The sequence below is a fragment of the Carassius carassius genome, chromosome 25 (assembly GCF_963082965.1).
Source record: "Carassius carassius chromosome 25, fCarCar2.1, whole genome shotgun sequence".
In the NCBI taxonomy this organism is placed as follows: Eukaryota; Metazoa; Chordata; class Actinopteri; order Cypriniformes; family Cyprinidae; genus Carassius; species Carassius carassius.
The window spans coordinates 26,405,626-26,424,626 of record NC_081779.1 but is presented as its reverse complement, the minus strand read 5'-3'; the positions used below and the strand labels follow the sequence as shown (position 1 = coordinate 26,424,626).

Below are 19,001 nucleotides of genomic sequence, written 5' to 3'. Positions count from 1 at the left end.
TAGGAAAGGAGAATATGCAGTGGTTCAATAGTTTTCATAGTCTGTTGTTTAATGTATGAGATCATGGGGAAAATGGGTAGACTATTTCAAATTGGCCCATAAAAAATAAAAATAAAAGAGGAGTTGAAGAGTTCACATCCTAAATGATGATATTCATCCCAAAGGATGATGATGTCATGACGGCAGAGTGGTTTTGATTATGGACTTGTTCATCATGATAGGGAAGGGGCACTATGGTAACTGGGTGGATGCATTTTTTTAAAGGGATAGTTAACCCGAAAATTTAAATTCTGTCATTGTTTATTCACCTTCAAGTTGTTACAAACCTGTGGGTACAACATTTTGTTTTTTGGGTGAACTATCCCTTTAAAGTATTTACATAAAACTGTATGTACATTCAAATATAACCGAGTACTGTATACACAATAAGGTGTGTTCCAAATCGCGCACTAATGCACTATTCTATGACATTTTGTGTAAATAGTGCGTTCACTCTGAAAATTCCAAAAATAAAAAGTGCACTTTAAACACCCGGGTGATGCACTTAACCGGAAAAAAACACGGTGTGGAATGTTGGACATTTCATTTTATTATTATTATTATTCATCCATTCCACATAGTGAACAAAGACAAAAATAAAAATAAATTTGCCAAATAAATAAAAAATGATCGTCTATTGTTATTGATAGTAACTGTTAAAGTTCATGAGTGTAAGAAAGGGCCGCCGTTTTCATCTTCATTTATTCATTTACGGTATTTCCTTATGCAGCAATAAGGCGCTGTCTCTTTAAATGAGTGGCTGGGAGGTGTTGGTGTTGAAACAGCGACTGTAGAGCAACAGAACGGGAACTGATCGCCTCCAGAAACACAAAGGGACATTAAGATCCATCGCTATGGGCATCAAACTGTATTACACCACCGTCACTGCGTCGAGAGAGGTGAGAATAAACCTGTGGCCCTGTGGACTCAGAAAGTGAAGAATGCAGAGTTAAACACATTTGAAATGGAGGATTATGCTTGCAGACACACCCAACTGCTCCGTCAACACACATCTATTCACATTAAACGCGATTGCGACAGGGCGCGTAGACATGCATCAGACATTATTGTGACACTCGACCGTTTTAAGCGATTGCAAAGCGCAGTGGTTTGTAGATTAGCTGTGCTGAAAGGATGATGTGCATTGGATCGAGGGCGGAAGTAATGTTGTCTGTGTTTAATGTACTTAATTCTCGCACTACTGTTGAATGAGTGTGACCTTTATAAACTATCTGTTTTGCGCGTAAATAAAAGCGTCCTCTGTAAATCCTGTACACGTCACCGTGGCAAATCGATGTTGCGCGAGACAGTTGCATTGCAGCTTTGAGTTTGTGCCATAGACTGTATAAAAACAGTTTGGGCACATCTGTTGATTTACGACTGATTTTGTTCTATAATCGCGGGCATATAAATAATGTGAAGAGCAGAAAATATCCAAAGTGTGCACTGGTGATTTGTTTTAAAATTTTTAGACGTAGCCTAATGAAAATAAAATAAATGATTCTAGATGATGTGTGCCACCATGTTGAGATCACATGACCAGCCAAGTCATGGAGTTTTACTTGCATGTTAAAATTTACATTCAAATTACTACTTATAATAGTAAAAAAAAATCATGGGTCACGCAGTGCATGTGCTGAAAGGATTGATGGAAACATGTTTAATGTGTTTGATTTTTTGCATTGAAATCCACTATAAAGCCCTTATCATCTTTTACCATTTTAATGTAGGTTATTGATTAATTTTTAACTGGTGCTTTGCTCAGGGTGTGGTTTCCAACTTCCTGAACATAGCTTTGTCATAGAGTTTCATTATTAATCATCAACTCAAAATGTTGTTGTTGAAAACACTGCCTGTTAAAAGCAAAGTACACTTTTCTGTAATTTTCGTGCAGTGCATGGTTTGATTTGGTTGGTAAAAAGAAAGATGGAAAGATTGCTTTGACTACTGTCTCTAATGCATGGATTACAATTAAATAAACTTCCTCCCTAATGTTCTCACACAATCACGTGACTTTCAGGAAGTAGTGTAAAGATGCATTCATGTTTTGATTGTGCTTGACCTGTAAATCATTTGATTGAAAAACACTTCATTTAATTAGACCGTATCTTGTGTATCTTTTTCCAAGTTTCTAGTTCTCTCTCTCTCTCTAAATCTGAATAATGTTCCAGCTGAGTTGAAAAATGCAAATGAGACAACAGCTCAGCTCAGTTATTTAACAAAAGAGACGTGTGCCAGGAAAGAAGAGCACAGTTACTTAGTTTTCCATGTTTCCCAGGTCAAGTCTCAGCAGGCCGAGGTCATACGTATTCTGGAAAGTAAGAGCATCAAGTATGAGCTGATTGACATCTCGGTGGGCAGTGATGTTCGGGATGAGATGAGGAGTAAATCTGGCAACCCCGCAGCAATCCCACCGCAGATATTCAACGAGGACCAGTACTGTGGGGTAAGGAGGACTGACAGCAGTTTTTAAGCAATAGATCCCTAAAAAGTGAAAATTCTCCCTCATGACTTCCTTCCTTCTGTGGAACTGAAGTGCATTTTTAGAACAATATCCTTTTCAGTTTTGTCCCATGTTATAAAAGTAAATGGGAACTGTCCCAAAACAAACAACATGAAAATACCACAAAATTAGGTCATAGTAACTTCTGAAACATATGATGGTTTGTGGGACTAACAGACTAAAATGTAATTCATTATTGACTGGAATTCTTTTCTTAAGGTGAACACAAACATGAATTGAACTTCGCAACAACAATGGAGCATTACGTTTCCAGTGAATAATGTCAGAATATTGAATTTTAATTTTTAGATAAACTTTCTTTAATGTTAGGGGTAGTCCATGCAAAAATGTCATTTTCAAATTTCCGTCACCAGTTAAGTAAGGGATAATCAATGTTGTGCATTCAAATCGTTTAATGCACAGCTAGCCGTTGATTATCCCGCTCATGCCATGGTCATTTGCCAGCATTCACATATTAAAGATGTTAATAATATTTGCGCTGCAATATTTGACCGGAGTGATAAAAATGGTGGTTATTTACATCAGTTACAATTTGTTAGATGTTACGATGGTTACCAGTGTTTATAGGAAGTGCATTAATATAGAACGTGATTAAACTGACCTGGAACTACCTGTGCAGTTAAACGAGTTTAATCAACACCTCCCAGCCAATCAGAATCGAGTATTCAGACAGACTTAAGTACTCATGTTCTGTGTATTGTTTCTTCACCATTATGCTGAGCACAAAAGAAGATATTTTGAAGAATGTTGATGTCCGAATAGTTCCGTTCCCATTGACTTGGAATAAAAATTGCAATTTTTATTTTTTGTTCCACAGAAGAAAAACTCAAACAGGTTTGGAACTTCATGAGCATTTAGAATTTCGTGCTTTTGTTAACAGGAAAGTTCGGCTAAAAATGGACATTCTGTAATCATTTGCTCACCCTTGTGTCGTTCCAAACCTGTATGTGTTTCTTTCTTCTGTGGCACTTTAATGAAGATATTTTGAAGAATGTTGGTAAACCAGACAGTTCTGGTTCCAATTGATTTCCAAAGTATGGTGAAAAAATACTGTTTGGTTAGCAACATTCTTGATAAATAATTAACTTTAATTTTTTTTTTACCTTTTTTTATCAGATGAATTTAGTTTTTAGGTCTGCATAGATGATCTGAAACTCATAATGTGTGTGTTTTCCTTTCTTTCAGAACTACGAGATGTTTTCTGAGGCGGTGGAGGCAGACACAGTGGAACAGTTTCTGAAGATTGCATGAGGAGCCAAACCTGGTAGCAACCATCATCCTCTTCCCTTCCCTGCTCCATGTCCACGTTCCCAAAGGAAGGCCTGCCTGTCCTCCTCTGCTCCGCCGGCGAGGCCTGCCTTCGGTGTCTCAATGCCATGCCACATGCCAAAAACAATCAACAGAAAAGCACACACTTGCTCTTGTACCACTATATTTACCCTCAAACGGAGACCCGGTCACTCATTCATTCCTTTGTTTCGATGATCATGTTTATTTCCTCTCTTGTGTCCTCTTTGGTTCCGACGCTTAAACACCACTAAATTGTCTTAATCTTGTTTGGATCAGAGCGCTTGGATGTGTAGTAATTAGGTCACCAGGTCAATCTGGGAAGCAACGCTGTGTTTATTCCAGACCGAACTAATCCACAGTCCAAGAAATAGGAGAATCAGTTTGTGTCCTGTAGTTGAATCACATTGCCAATTTGTGTAGATGGCCTTCATATATTCCCGCCTTTAAATCATTTAGAAATGGTCTGAAATCTATGTGTTGGTACCTTAAACACACAGGCCCTGATTTCCAGCATGATGTGAACCAGCTGCACTGGATTCTCTATTAAACACACTTCTTTGTATTGGATGCTTTGGCAGAGCTGAAGCCACAGGTTTGCTCTCCGAGACCGGTTTCCATTTAACATTCCCAAATTCAGGGATTGAAAAACGTTCCACTGCATTAAACTGTGCCAATAAATGTCTGTACGAATGGGTTTTCCATACAAGCATTTTCCTCTGTCATCTGGGTACAAACCTTAATCCAAAGTCTGAAAATCCAGTATAAGAATGAATCCCACAGTGATTTGGTCATGTTTTACTAAAATAAGAATCATATTTTAGTATATCTGATATTTGTTTCATGTCATTTAAACAACCTTTTATATATATATATATATATATATATATATACAACTATTACATATAAATGCTTAACATTTTTGCTATATTATATAATTCTGCAAAATTGTCATGAAGGTCATTTCAAAATGCGACAAAGGCATCATTTTGCAAAATACAATTTGTTTCCTTTGAATTTTCGAATGAAGTATGATCCGGACACATTCTTGATGGGTTCAACCACTCATTTAATAGCAGAATAATGAGAGCGATCAGCTCAGCCGCTTAACCCAGTGACTAGGCAATATACTCCAACACATTCCTGTTCTACCGCAGAACTTCATCTCATTTCGTTCTGGTAATGCACTAAGTGTTAGTGTTTCTGTGATCAGCAGTGCAAACCTTCCCTGAGCTCGTAATTAGCTCAGAACTTCAGCTGCAACCACGAAATTCATCATCTAGTAGCCGTATCACTCCATAAGGCATAGTTCACATGTGCATGCTGTTCCATCAAGTGTCAAACTGAGCTCACTGGAGGTTGTAGCATTGACATTTCCAGCAGGTTCTCCTCTAGCATGTTGATCATATTGGTACTTAATTTATACTGTATACTTGGCACAGTCTTGCAGACTTGTTGTGAGTTGTGGTCCTACATCTAATTGCCATCGGTAATGTCTGCTGCTCTCAGTTGGTCTTGTTTGCAGTGTAGTCCACTGTTGTTCTCTACGCTCAAGAGCACGCACAGACAGCTGGCTCATGAAATGATTGTGAATCTTCCTCTGTCGTTATTGTTTGTAATGATTTCTTGTGGTCTCTTTGTGCTGTACTGCTTTGCTTTTGGACCAACGCCCTTTTTGGCCAAAATAAAATAATGATAATTAGGTAAATAAATGCTGTTGTCTTCCAAGAAGATGGTGCAATTGTGGTGTATGGGTCAAATAAAAAGAGCACTTTTTTAATATAATTTCAATATATATTTCTGGCATGTTTACATTTGTTTGTTTGGTAGATACCTTTTATCCAAAAATCAGGAAAACCAAGCATTTTTCATAATTAGCAATATATTTATGGTAATCAAATTTGTTTAATTTTTAACCAGCCCAACACAGGTTTTCATGATTAAAGTGGGAACAAATAGGAGACCTTAAGTATGAAACAGCAACCAAACTTAAAAAACAAGAAATTTTAAGAGTTTTACAGTTTGAAACATTTGTAAAAAAACAAAAAAAAAAACAAAAAAAAAAAAACAATCTCATCACTACTTGAAGCCTTTGTTTATTATAATATCTTTTAATGCATTATATCTTTTCAGAAAAAAAAATGTAACTAAAGTTAAAATGCTTTTTATTATTTCCAGATTTCTTGCCACATCTGACACTGGTTGTCATTTATTTTGATGTGTGTAAAAATGAATACATAAGTATTATAAATGTGGTTACAGCCATTCTGCAGATGCAGATGACTGCATGATTAAGGTGCACTGTGGGGCATATATTACCAACAATTCAAGGCCACTAATAAAACGAGAACATTTTTGAGCATTGATCAGGGAAACTGACATCCACTGAAGCTCAGGATGCTCTTTGAATCGTTGTAAACTAATGCTGGAGACTGAATTGAAGACACCAGCAGTGCTCAGGGGTTTAACTGGTGTTATAGCTGCATGATTTGCTCTTAATCTGCATGTAGTCCTTGGACCTAAACCTGAAGGGTGGATTGTGACACCCGATCAGGGAGCTGTAGTTAATTATTCATCCACACTATCCACTCTGCACTCTCACTGAACAACATTAAGTAGCCTGAAACAGGCCATAAGAATTAGATTAGATTCACTCGCCTGTTAATTACACATAAATGTGCTTGTGCCGATGAAACATAAGTTTGATGTAAAATTTGTAAGAAAAAATGAAAATATGTCTCAAATTAAGCAAGCTATTGCTTGGTTTTCTGTATATGTTCAACAGAAGTTTGTCTTCCATGTAATTTTTTCATTATTAGTCATTCCTTATTTACAGTTCCTTTATCTATCAGTATAAAAATGCAAGTGTCTAGTTAAACAGCACATGTACTTTCAGTTTATTGTAGCCAAAACTGAGTCGCTTTTCACTGCTGTGTTGCTTACTGAAGAAGAAAAAAATGCATTCCTGTGCTTTACCGCCTAAAATTGAGTAAAAGTCCAATTTTACAGATTATTTATTTTTATTTTTAACATGAGAAAAATTAAATCCAAGAAGATTTCCAGGGTGTTTAGGTCCAAATAACCAGCTTAAACCTTCGTGTTTTTTTTTTGGTTTGTTTTGTTTTTTCTGAAACGTTGTCTTGCGCCCTCACGTGGCTGTGAGAGAAACATCAACACTTTCCACCATCCACTTGAATGAAATAATCATATAATGGCAAGTGAGAAAAGTTTAAATTAGTCAAAAAACAGAGAACAAGTAATAGGGAAATCCAAGCCTGAATTCTGGTTACACAGTCATGAAATCTGTTGGAAACATCACATCTGAATTATCTGGCACAGCCCGAACAATTGATTTTTTCTTTTTATCTGTAAATTAAATGAATTCAGGTTTGTTTGATGGGAAGTTTACAGTACACCACAAGTTTAGTAAAATATATAACTGAGATAAGTGTATGCTCAACAGTTCTGGTTTAAACAGCAATGTCTTATTCCCCCAATAAAACATTTTCAAGCATTACACATTATCCATGCAGCTTTATGAACGTAACAAATCCAAGTATGATAAGCCACAAAATAAAATATAAGTTATAAAATAAAAACACTTTCCATAAAAATAAATACATATTTAAAGTAATAAATATTTGTAATCATGCAGCTTTATACATCCAACAAATCTGAATAAAATAAACATCAAAATAAAACAAAGTGTATATTTTTAGCCACATAGATTTATTCATATTTTTTTAAAATATAAAAATGAACATGAATAGTCAATAAAACTAAGAAAAAATAAATAAAAATACATGATAACAGGATTGAAACAGATATCATATATATATATATATATATATATATATATATATATATATATATATATATATATATATATATATATATATGTGTGTGTGTGTGTGTGTGTGTGTGTGTGTCTGTGTGTGTGCGTGCGTGCGTGCGTGCGTGTGTGTGTGTGTGACTAATTTCTTACATAAAACACTGGTATCATTTAATAAAATCTATTTTAATATCTCAAATCTCTTATTGTAATATAATTGTAATATAGACCATTTGCACGTTTTGTGCAGATCACTTGCTCACTATTTGTTTGTTCGATAGAGCTTTTGTAATAAATACACGGGTTAATAATATTGGTAAATAATATTACAATCAGACAGTTATTTATATAAATTCAGTAAGGTGGAGAACTGTGGGATTTTAGGGTTTTTTGTGTGCCGTCACGTGCTCTTGTAGGCTCTGCCCCTTAGCGGAAGTACAAAGTGTATCAGACCGGAAGTCCCGAGTGAGGAGCGGCCCTTAGCTTGAGTAAGATCGTTATGTTTCCGCATCAGAATTAGGAAAAACTATGTAACGAGTCTGCCTTGATATATATCGCTAACGACTCTGAACGCGTCTCTAGATGTCAGACGAGGCTAAACGGTCTGGTGGATGATGTTTTCTGTCGGTTTAGTTTATGAGGGATGTTTTGTGCTGTCACGGGGTTGTGTCTGTGTGGTATTTTTCTGTGATATTTAAGAGTTAACCAGTTTGTTGAGTGTAAATAATCAAAACGTGATTATTTAATGATGTAACAACAGTTGCCAGCCGTGTTTATCTGTAGTCCGAGTGTTTAGTCGGTGAGCTCGCTAGCCTAGCATTCACTGATCTGAGGTCAGTTATGACTGACATGACACCGTTTGTCTTTATTATTGTCCTCTGTTCACTGGAGATAGAGCCTCTAACACCAGCCTTTCCTATTCTTTTAATATTTTATCTACTTGGTTTTCTTTTATATATATATATATATATATATATATATATATATATATATATATGTATATGTATATACATATATATATATATATAAACCCGTGTTATGTGTACTGTATTAGACTTGTCATAGCACTTTTTTGCTGGGTTGATTGCTTTTATTTGTCCTTATTTGGATAAAAGCGTCTGCTAAATTACTAAATGTAAACATATAATAATGTTTTACTATTGACATATACCATGATCTTATTTAATGGCTTAATCTTACATAAATAACCATACTAGTGCTCACAGTTACTGCAGGTTGAAGTAAACTGATGCTGGTGAGGTCTGTGTATTGACTGTAATACGAGAGATCAGTCTGACACTATATTGTGTCTGTGTCATGTCAGAGTCATGTTTATGTTGTTTAGTACTTTCCTGTATAAATCATCACCCTCTAGCTCACCATCACAGTAAGTGAAAGTCAGTGCACGGGCTTTAAAGTGCACACTCATGCCTCGATTAGTGCTCTGATCGGCACTGTTTACCATCATGATGTGTTAGTCTGGTTATCTAATCATTGCCAGGCATATGAGTGGATGTGCCTCATCCATCGAGTCTGGCAGCTGTCATGAAAAAGGCTTTATAATGTGTAGTGCAATGCTTAAGGCTTGTGTAATATTATTGTGTATGTTCTGACAAAACCTTTCTCTGTCCTCAGCATTTTTAGGCACTGATTGGCTTCCTGCTGTAGTTTCCTCCAGCCTTTGTCCCGAGAGGTCCATCAGATCCAGCTGAATCTCCCGCAGTCATGTCGTACGGACGGACAGAGCAGCGCGCCCCGCCGAAGGACTTCAGCAGCCTCATCCAGACATGCAGCTCCAACATCCAGAAGATCACACAGAACAGTGAGTGTCTGATCTGAGCTCTTCATCACTGTAAAACTGTGAGTTAGTAGCAGTAAAGATACTATACTACCAGGAGAGTACATCGGATCAGCTTGACAAGTCATGGTGATTTAGCTCTGCATATTTGGCTGTGTGTAGGACCATAAGGGTTTTTGGCATCGACAGTAACTTTTTTCAGTAGCATTCGTTCCCATTTTCCCAGTCAAGGAATTCTGATCCATAAAACAAGTCCGCCAGCTCTGAGATTATCGTGTGTGGCTCATAATAATCTCTGACTTGTCGAGACATGCACCGCTGTTCAGAGGTTTAGTGTTGGCAAGATGGTAAAGATGTTTGAAAGTCTCTTATGTTCACCAGTGCTGCATTTGTTTGATCCAAAATACAGTAAAATAGTAATATTGTGAAATATTATTCAACCATGATACGCTACCATTTAAAAGTTTTGGCTAAGTATGATAGAAAAAAGAGAAATTAATACTTTCATTTCAGCAAGGATGCATTCAGTTGAGTTAAAGTGACAGTAAAGACTTTTAAAGTGAAATTATCTTTCTATCCATCAAAGAATTCTGAAAACAAATGTTGTGGACTCCACACAAAATATTACACAGCATCGATAATAATATAAGCTGTTATTCATAATTGAGCACCAATAATAATTAATATTAAGTTAACACCTAATCATCATATTATACTGATTTCTGAAGGATCATGTGACACTGAAGACTGGAGTAATGATGCTGAAAATTCAGCTTAGATCAAAGAAATAAATTATATTTTACAATATATTCACATAGAAAAACATTCTTCTAAATTGCAATAATATTTCGCAATATTACTGTTTTTATAGTATTTTTATAAGTGAAATTGCAACCTTGATGATAATAAGAAACTGACTTCTTTCAAAAAACATTGAAAAAACTTAATTCAGACTTGTAATTTATTAAATGTAATTTATTCCTGTGATGCAAAGGGATCATTACTCTAGTCTTAAAAATCTTTTTTAGCCTTATTAATATCTTAACTGTCGCTTTTGATCAATTTAATACAACCTCGCTGAATAGAAGTATTACATTTTTTCAAAAGGAAATTAAAAAAATCTTTTTGAACACCAGCACAAGTCATGGATGAAAAATTAAAACTCTTAAATAGTATTAATGTGATTAATGGGATTTTGTTTCTGATTAATTGTGTATATATATATATATATATATATATATATATATATATATATATATATATATATATATATATATATAGTCTTAAGTCTCTGTGGTATATTTGTAGCAATACAATTTTTTTTTTTTCAGACTGTTGCTCTCTATTCTCATTACTGATTTATTTTCTTTTAAACAAAATATTATTTGTTTTGTATTTCTGTTTTGATGTCACTTATGATTTCTTCACAGTATTGTCCTCATATATCTGCTGTGAAAAGAACTGGACTGCCTTTACAGAGTCTGATTTTAGTGTAAATTTGTGTTTTCCACATCAGCGGCACAAATCAAGAGCTTGGTAAACCAGCTGGGAACAAAACAAGACACCAGTGACCTGCGGGAGAAACTGTGAGTGTGTTTAGTTCTTGATTTATTCATGGCCGCGCATTTCCTGTTCCTCTTGTGCTCTTGTATTCTCAGTATGTGTGATTTGTTTGCAGTCAGCAGGTGCAGCACTACACGAACCAGCTGGCCAAGGAGACCAACAAACACCTGAAAGACCTCGGCTCACTCTCTCTACCCGTCTCTCTGTCAGAACAGGTGCACTCGCGTTTAACCTCCACAGAAATGTGTTTACATGAAGCATAAGGACATGCAAATAAAAATGGGAGGGTCATTTAAAGCTGCAGGTGAAGTTCTTATAATGTTTTCTCTGAATATCAAGTCTAACTTATTGAATTTCTTCTTTAAACAGAGACAGCAGAAAATCCAGAAGGACCGGCTGATGAATGATTTCTCCGCAGCTCTCAACAACTTCCAGGCAGTGCAGCGTCGAGCCGCAGAGAAGGAGAAGGAGTCCGTGGCCCGAGCCCGAGCAGGGTCTGGACTCTCAGTATGATACACTCCAGAAATAATGTTTTCCACGTTAGCTCTGATCCAGACCGTAGGGAACCGTCTACATAGGCAGCATCCTTAAAAGTGAAATGATGATGAGCTTACAACTCAAAAACCCCAAAATACCTTACACACAAATATCTGATAAAATGGATCATTTCCATCTAGGGGTAGGTGATATGACAAAACAAAATCATAATACAATATATCCTTTAAAAAAATAATTCAGAGGATGACGATCCACAATCTTTATCAATTCTTTTTCATGTTCATTCAAGTTACCGAGCGGTACAGGAAAACGAAATTTCAGTATTTGAAAAATATATAGCCATGTACGGTTAAAAAAAGCATAAAAGAATAAAATAATCACAGAACAATTAGGTCAAGGAAGAAGTGTGCGGTACGACCAAAATCTTATTTCACTTTTTATTTCGTGTTATTTAATTATTTTATCGTTGTTACTAAAATACAAAGAAATAGACAAATTACAAGCAATAGGACAAGTACAATATAATTAAGATAAAAATGAAATTAACTGCTTATTAACATTCATATAAGAAATTGAATAATCAAATGTAAAAATAAAACGCTTCATAGTTTCAGTCTTAAAGAGACACTGATTCTGAATTGAAACTATAAATGTTATTCAGTCGAGCAGTGAGTCAAGCAGAATGAATATCAGGCTGCTGTCACTTTAAGACCTAATGCACAGAAATCCAACATACTGATATAAATGTGTCTTTCCCAACTGTTTGTTCACCTAAAACACAACGGACTGTGTTTATGTGAACACTGTGTTTTTGACAATTTTGCGTGTTGACTGGCAAGGCTTTAAAACACATGCAAATGATAAATGTTTTTGTTGATGAAGAACTTCATTGTCAATTGAATGTGTAACCATCATTCACAATCTAATGTCATATTGCACACCCTTATTTCCACTGAATCAAAAAGACCTTTATCATAAAGTTTTAGTTTTTTACTTAATATAATATAATACCTGAAATTAAACTTCTGTCCATTCTGGAACGTCTACTTCACACCATTCAAGTGAAACCCAGTAGATAAACTTAATTCTGCCCTATTTTTACTACATTTTACCTGACTATTTTGATTCCCTCGAAGCGTCACTTAGTAAAATAGGATGCTGATTCTGTTTTATGTTTTTAATGTTTCAGATATTCATACAGCACTCTTCAGTATGGTTTGTTGAGAGAAGTGGGGATTTGTTTTGTTTTGTGATTTACTGCAGGCTGAAGATGGAGGTCATGAAGATCAGCTGGTCTCCTTTGAAAAGTAAGTCTCAGTCCCTGTTTATGAGCTCCCAGCACTGAGTAGAAGCATTAAAGATGAAGATATTCTGTGTGTGTGCGCAGTAATGATGATTGGGGTATGACCACCACTCAGACAGAAGACGTGGCCATAACAGAGGAGGACCTGGAGCTCATTAAAGAAAGAGAAACTGCCATTCAACAGCTTGAGGTTAGCTTCCTCTTTTCCGGTCCAAACTGCCTGCCACACACATTCACACTAATCCCATTCTTCCCTTTTTTTTTGCTGCATCATCAATTTCTCAGAGTATCTGTGTTTGAAACAGAAAGTGCTACAGAACTTAAACTACCAGTCAAAAGTTTGAAATAAATTAATATTTTTTAAAAATGTTTTGAAACAAGTCTCTTTCAGTGCTCACCAAGGCAAGGTTTATCCTATGTAAAATACTGTAAAAACAATAAGATTGTGAAAAGCTACAATAATAATAATATTTAATAATACATTTAGTCAGAAGCTTTGTAGAACTATATATTGTTTGGATAATTAAACAAACAAACCAAAAACTGTTCTATCTGATTCTTTTGCATAGAATTGAATAAAGTTTGTTATTTTGTTATTTAAAGTGTGATTATTTATTATTTATTGTGTATATATATACATAAAATAAATGTAATCCATTAATTGTAAAGCTGAATTTTCAGCATCATTACTCCAGTCTTCACTGTCACAAGATCCTTCAGAAATCATGAAATGCTGATTTGCTGCTTAATTATAATCAATTATTATTAATGCTCAATTATTAATAATGTCTCTTCTTATTAATGTGGAAAACTTGTTTTTGTTGCTTAATATTTTTGTAAAAACAGTGACAGTCTAGGATTTTATAGTATTATGTGATGAACAAAGTTTAAAAGAACAGCATTTATTTGAAATGACTGACATGGAAGACAAAGCTTTGATAAAAAAAACAAAATAACAAAAAAAACCTTCTTACCCCAAACTGACCCTGTTTACATCTACTGTTAACATATAGTGCATTTCTGTATTTATGAATTACACATTTGTGCTGTTGTCTGTAATTCTGTAATTCTGTACCTTTGCTGTGATTGCAGTCGGATATTTTGGATGTGAATCAGATTTTCAAGGATCTTGCAGTGATGATCCATGATCAGGGTGAAATGATCGGTGAGTGAGTCCAGTCCGTCTCTAATCTATACCAGGGGTGTCAAGCCCTGTTCCTGGAGATTTCAGCTCCAAACCCCAGTCTAACACAGTTAATCAAGGTGTTCAGAGATACTTGATGATGACTGGCAGGTTTGAAACCAAAGTCTGCAGGAGGGTAACTCTCCAGGAGCAGGGCTGGAAATCTCTGATCCACATCGCTGCTGTTTATATGAGGATAACTCTGCTGAAAATGAAAATTCTGTCATTTATTTGTGCATTATTCACACAACCTGTATGACTTTCTTCTCTGGAGCACAAAAGGCAATTTTTAAAAAAGAATATAATGGATGTTTTCCCCCACACAATTAAATATGGACATTTCTAAGACCTGTAAATTGTCTACATGGAGAAAAAAAAAAAAAACCTTCAGGTAGGGCTGGGACAATGCGTCGAGGTCATCGATGACGTCGGCGCAAAAAATACGTCGACGCAAAATATGCGCATCGATTCGTCGACCTGTTTTTATTTCTCTAAAAAACGTTTACAAAACGTTTACCTTATGTGCGCTGAATATACGCGATGGCCGGATCAACATTCTGTCCAACGTAATATAACCAATCCAGGGGTTTTTCTGCATTGATCTTTTTTTTTGGCGGCTGTCAAAGCCTTATTTGATCGGTGAGTGATGTAGAATAGAATGACTGCTGCGCCTGACAGGACGCGTACGAGAGAGAGCCCCGGCTGTCTTCAAACAACACGAGCGCTTCTTGCTCTCTCTCTCCCTCGTGCATATTAATCAAAATCATTAAACACGATAGAAAAAGGGCGAAACACCCAAGTTTCACGCGCGCTCGCGCATTCACAGTCTTCAAACTACACGAGCGCTGTCTTGCTCTCTCTCTCTCTCCCTCTCCCTCGTGCATATTAACCAAAATCATTAGACACGATAGAAAAAGGGCGGAACGCCAAAGTTTCATGTGGAGCATTCGGAGATTTTTTTTTCTCCATGACAGGCTGCTGGCTCCCACTGTTAATTTTTATTTTTTGGAAAAGCACTCTCTGTATTAGCTTAAAGCCCTCAAGTTTACATTGGTTACTATATTCTTTCAATTGCTCTAAACAAGTATTTTGGGTGAACTTTTTTTTATTGAATGCTAGACATCAAGTTGTTGTTATTTTCATCTGAAAGAACTTCTTTTTTCAGTAAGCTAGGTCCTATGTGTTCAGTAAGCTTGTTTCAGTAAGCTATGTGTTTTCAAGGTTTCAAGGTTTTATTGAATGCTATCTCTATACAAGTGCAAAGTAATGCATTCTTAGTCAGTCTTTTATTTTGTAATTTTAAGAGCAATAACCATATATTGCAATGTTAAGGAATTCATGTTTTTTTCATTCAGATATGTAAATCAACATGTATAAATTGTTAGTAGTCAATTAATGGGGAGATAATCAAAATCAAATCGGTCTGGAAAAAATTAATCGTTAGATTAATCGATGCATCGAAAAAATAATCGCTAGATTAATCGTTTAAAAAATAATAGTTTATCCCAGCCCTACCTTCAGGTCATGGTACACATGTCTCTGTGCTGTGAAAACTTTACTGTTGTTTTATGAAGTAAAAATAACTTTTATTTTGTTATATTTCAAGATGAACAGTTGGACTGAAATAAATTCGGCCTCTCAAATTGGTATTTTTTCCCTTCCTTGAGTATGAGCTCCATATTCTCATCCATAAACGTATAAAAAATATATATTTTGTCTAAATGGAATAATAAACCGTTCCATTACATTCTGACTATTTCATATTTTAGGCATTACAGGTTTAAATGGCTTTTAAAATTATGTCATTTATAACTCACTCTCATGTTGTTCCAAACCCGTGAGACCTCCGTTCATCTTTGCCCCAACCCGACGGGACCCGATGGAACTTGACGGGTTCGGGTTTAATTTATATCATCTTACGCGGGCTCAGGCTTGCGCTCCAGTTTGTGAGGTAAACAAGCGGTCATGTGATGTGTTTTGATTTGCGTGAGAAAGATGCGAAAATGGATGCTGAGTAGGTGTAACGGAGGCTTGCCTCTGGTGATTACGTTTTGGTTGCACCAGCAACTAAAGCAAAGTTTGAGGTGTGAAAGGTTTTGACCATGTTTATAATGAGAATAATAAGTGAATAATGACGCACCATCAGTGAGCGCAGGAACACGCTGAAGACATCTACAGTGGATTCAATCATTTTCCTCCACAGAAACATGTAGGCTTAGCCTAATCTCTGTGAGTAAAGGTTTTTCAAATAATAACTAAATATTCATTGATTCTTAAATGCATAATGTGGACAGAGTACATACGCTAATGTTGGCATTATTCTTTTATTAAATGTCAGCTGCGAGGCAAATCAGGCGAAGCCTTTATCTTCATTTCGTTATTGCCAAATACCCATCTTAATTTAAAATGTATCTTAATTTAATTTGTTAAAAAAGACTCTATCTAAAGACTCTAAAAATACTTTATTGGTGTATTGGTCTATTTATAGGCTAAATGAGCCTATGTATATTTAGAGTGCTGAGATGTCACAGAGGACTTATTTTATTTCTTTATTCCAACTTCCAAGTGGACTAGTCTCCGTTAGTTATGAATAAATAATTTTAAAACATGTATAAATGACTCATTCTTGACACAAGGCAAAAGAGCTGTGTGTGTGCGCACATTTGAATAATGTCGGGCTGTACACGGGTTAGGGCTTTTACAAAGCTGTCAATCAAAATGTACTTGTCGGGCTCGGGTCCTGTCAGGCCTAACTTTTATGGCCAGATTACAGCTCTACTTTGTAACACAGTTTAAGATATTTTAGATTTAGTCCGAGAGCTCTCAGTCCCTCCATTGAAGCTGTGTGTACGGTCTACTGTCCATGTCCAGAAAGGTAAGAAAAACATCTTCAAAGTAGTCCTGTTGACGTGTTTTCTTTGTTATTGGGCGCACCAGAAAACACGTCAGCAGCATCGTGAACTCTCTCTCACAACAGACCCGGAAGAGAAGACAATGCTGAATAAAGTCGTAGTTTTTGCTATTTTTGGACCAAAATGTATTTTCGATGCTTCATAATATTCTAAATGATCCTCTGATGTCACATGGACTACTTTGATGATGTTTTTCTTACCTTTCTGGACATGGACAGTAGACCGTACACACAGCTTCAATGGAGGGACTGAGAGCTCTCGGACTAAATCTAAAATATCTTAAACTGTGTTCTGAAGATAAACGGAGGTCTCACGGGTTTGGAACAACAGGAGGGTGAGTCATTAATGACATAATTTTCATTTTTGGCAAAACTAACCCTTTTAATTAAATATGTAAAGAGTATAAACGGAGTATATTCAACATAAGGTTGTGATATTGCCTAAAACAGCTTTAAATCTCTAATCTAAATGCAAGTAAATATGTGTGATTACAGATAGCATAGAAGCTAATGTGGAGAGTGCTGAAGTGCATGTGGAGAGAGGAGCTGAGCAACTCCAGAGAGCTGCTCAATATCAGGTACAGCAAGAGCTTCAGCAGCACACACACACACACACACAGCTGTTTGAATCCAAAACCATGCATGTAGTGTGCATGCTGTTTAATGATAATGAAAATATTTTCTCTTTTTCACTGTAGCAAAAGTCTCGTAAGAAGATGTGTATCCTGGCAGTGGTCCTTGCCTTAGCGGTCGGTATTATCGCTGTTATCATCTGGGCATCGACAAAGTGAAGATCCATCCTCTACCCTTCCCCTTTTTCTCTCATTTCATTTAATTTATTTTCTTACTCGCAAACCCAGTGCCATCCACATGGGAGGGAGGGAGGGAGGGAGGTGAAAGGCTCTGAGCAGCACCTGCAGGTCCATCTCTGTAGTTTTGCAGGGTTAGATACAGTATGAAGTGGCATAAGCGAATGTAACATTCCCTAGCTTCTCCCCTCCAGACCTTTAGTCATAATGAAGGAAGAAGAGCTCATGGATGGGGTGGGGAAAAAATAATACAAGTGGTATAAAATTTCATTTTGATTCTTGATATATTCCTAGCACTAACACTACTTTACATTTCTTAATAAATCCAGGTTATTTCATTTTGAGAAGTTCATTGGAATGAGATGAGACATTTTGATGACTGAATTTGTTTTTTACATCTTACTGTAAAATAATTTTGGCTTTAGATGTCTTGTACAATGTACATTTCAACTCTTTTAAACTTGTCAAGTCGCTCCAAAGTTTAACAACAAACTGCTTAAATGAGCTGCAAAAAATTAATTGTATATTTGACACCATGTTGTAATCATAAATCAGTAGACTAGTAGAACTGCAGGTATGAAGCAGCAGTGATACCTAAAGCTCAAAAATCTCTGGACTTCAGATTCAATACCGTTACTGGTGTTAACTAAAACTTTTATTATACAGGTCTATTATATGGTGGTCAAATAGCTGTAAATGTGTTGTATAAGAACTCGTAATCGATATTATGGCTGAAACTCATTTGTATATTACATTAAAAGTCTGCACAGAACATTAAAATGATGTAAAAAAAAAAAAAAAAGAAGAAATGCACCCATACTTTTAGAACATGCAAAAATGATTGTCTTTTTCTTTTTAAAAAATGATTTTTATGAATTCTATGAGTACACGAGTAAAGAAAAATGTCTTAATCATGTCTGCCTTTCTGATTCTCTTTTAGAAATGTTGAAGCCACATTTAGCAGTGCTGAAATGAGCACTGTTAATGTAAGCAGTCAGGATATGCTATATATTTCAGAAAGTACACTATATCAGCCCAGTATTATCTGCAATCTGTTGATTGGCTTTAGTGTGTGCTAATTAAAGTTCAGGCCTTTTATTACCCTCTAGGCTTACCATTAAAAATAGCCAGGCAACTAGTGCAACTGTTTTTGCTTTGGACATGAATGCAACCACAAATTCTGTGGCTTGTTCAATACATGGATAAGACTTAATCGAGAAATGGGATCTAATGGACAATAATAATAAGTTACCC

General features: G+C 35.8%; 2 protein-coding genes across 3 annotated transcripts; both read left to right on the top strand.

Annotated features, from left to right (window-relative positions):
• Positions 1 to 779: 779 nt before the first annotated feature.
• On the top strand, positions 780 to 4,632 carry LOC132104508 (SH3 domain-binding glutamic acid-rich-like protein 3). The gene is made up of 3 exons (XM_059510032.1): positions 780 to 938; positions 2,318 to 2,485; positions 3,749 to 4,632. Exons 1-3 carry the CDS (start codon positions 894 to 896, stop codon positions 3,812 to 3,814), a joined length of 279 nt encoding a protein of 92 aa, XP_059366015.1. The 5' UTR covers positions 780 to 893; the 3' UTR covers positions 3,815 to 4,632.
• Positions 4,633 to 8,061: 3,429 nt separating this feature from the next.
• On the top strand, positions 8,062 to 18,661 carry stx12 (syntaxin 12). Of its 2 annotated transcripts, none has more exons than XM_059510048.1 (10): positions 8,062 to 8,170; positions 9,318 to 9,504; positions 10,997 to 11,066; positions 11,159 to 11,258; positions 11,413 to 11,550; positions 12,805 to 12,848; positions 12,929 to 13,034; positions 13,937 to 14,009; positions 17,434 to 17,516; positions 17,637 to 18,661. In XM_059510048.1, the coding sequence occupies exons 2-10, from the start codon at positions 9,408 to 9,410 to the stop codon at positions 17,727 to 17,729; spliced, it is 804 nt and encodes a 267-aa protein (XP_059366031.1). In that variant the 5' UTR covers positions 8,062 to 8,170; positions 9,318 to 9,407; the 3' UTR covers positions 17,730 to 18,661. The 2 variants fall into 2 exon arrangements, with proteins under 2 accessions (XP_059366031.1, XP_059366032.1); XM_059510049.1 differs by lacking the exon at positions 8,062 to 8,170 and adding an exon at positions 8,176 to 8,284.
• Positions 18,662 to 19,001: the final 340 nt, after the last annotated feature.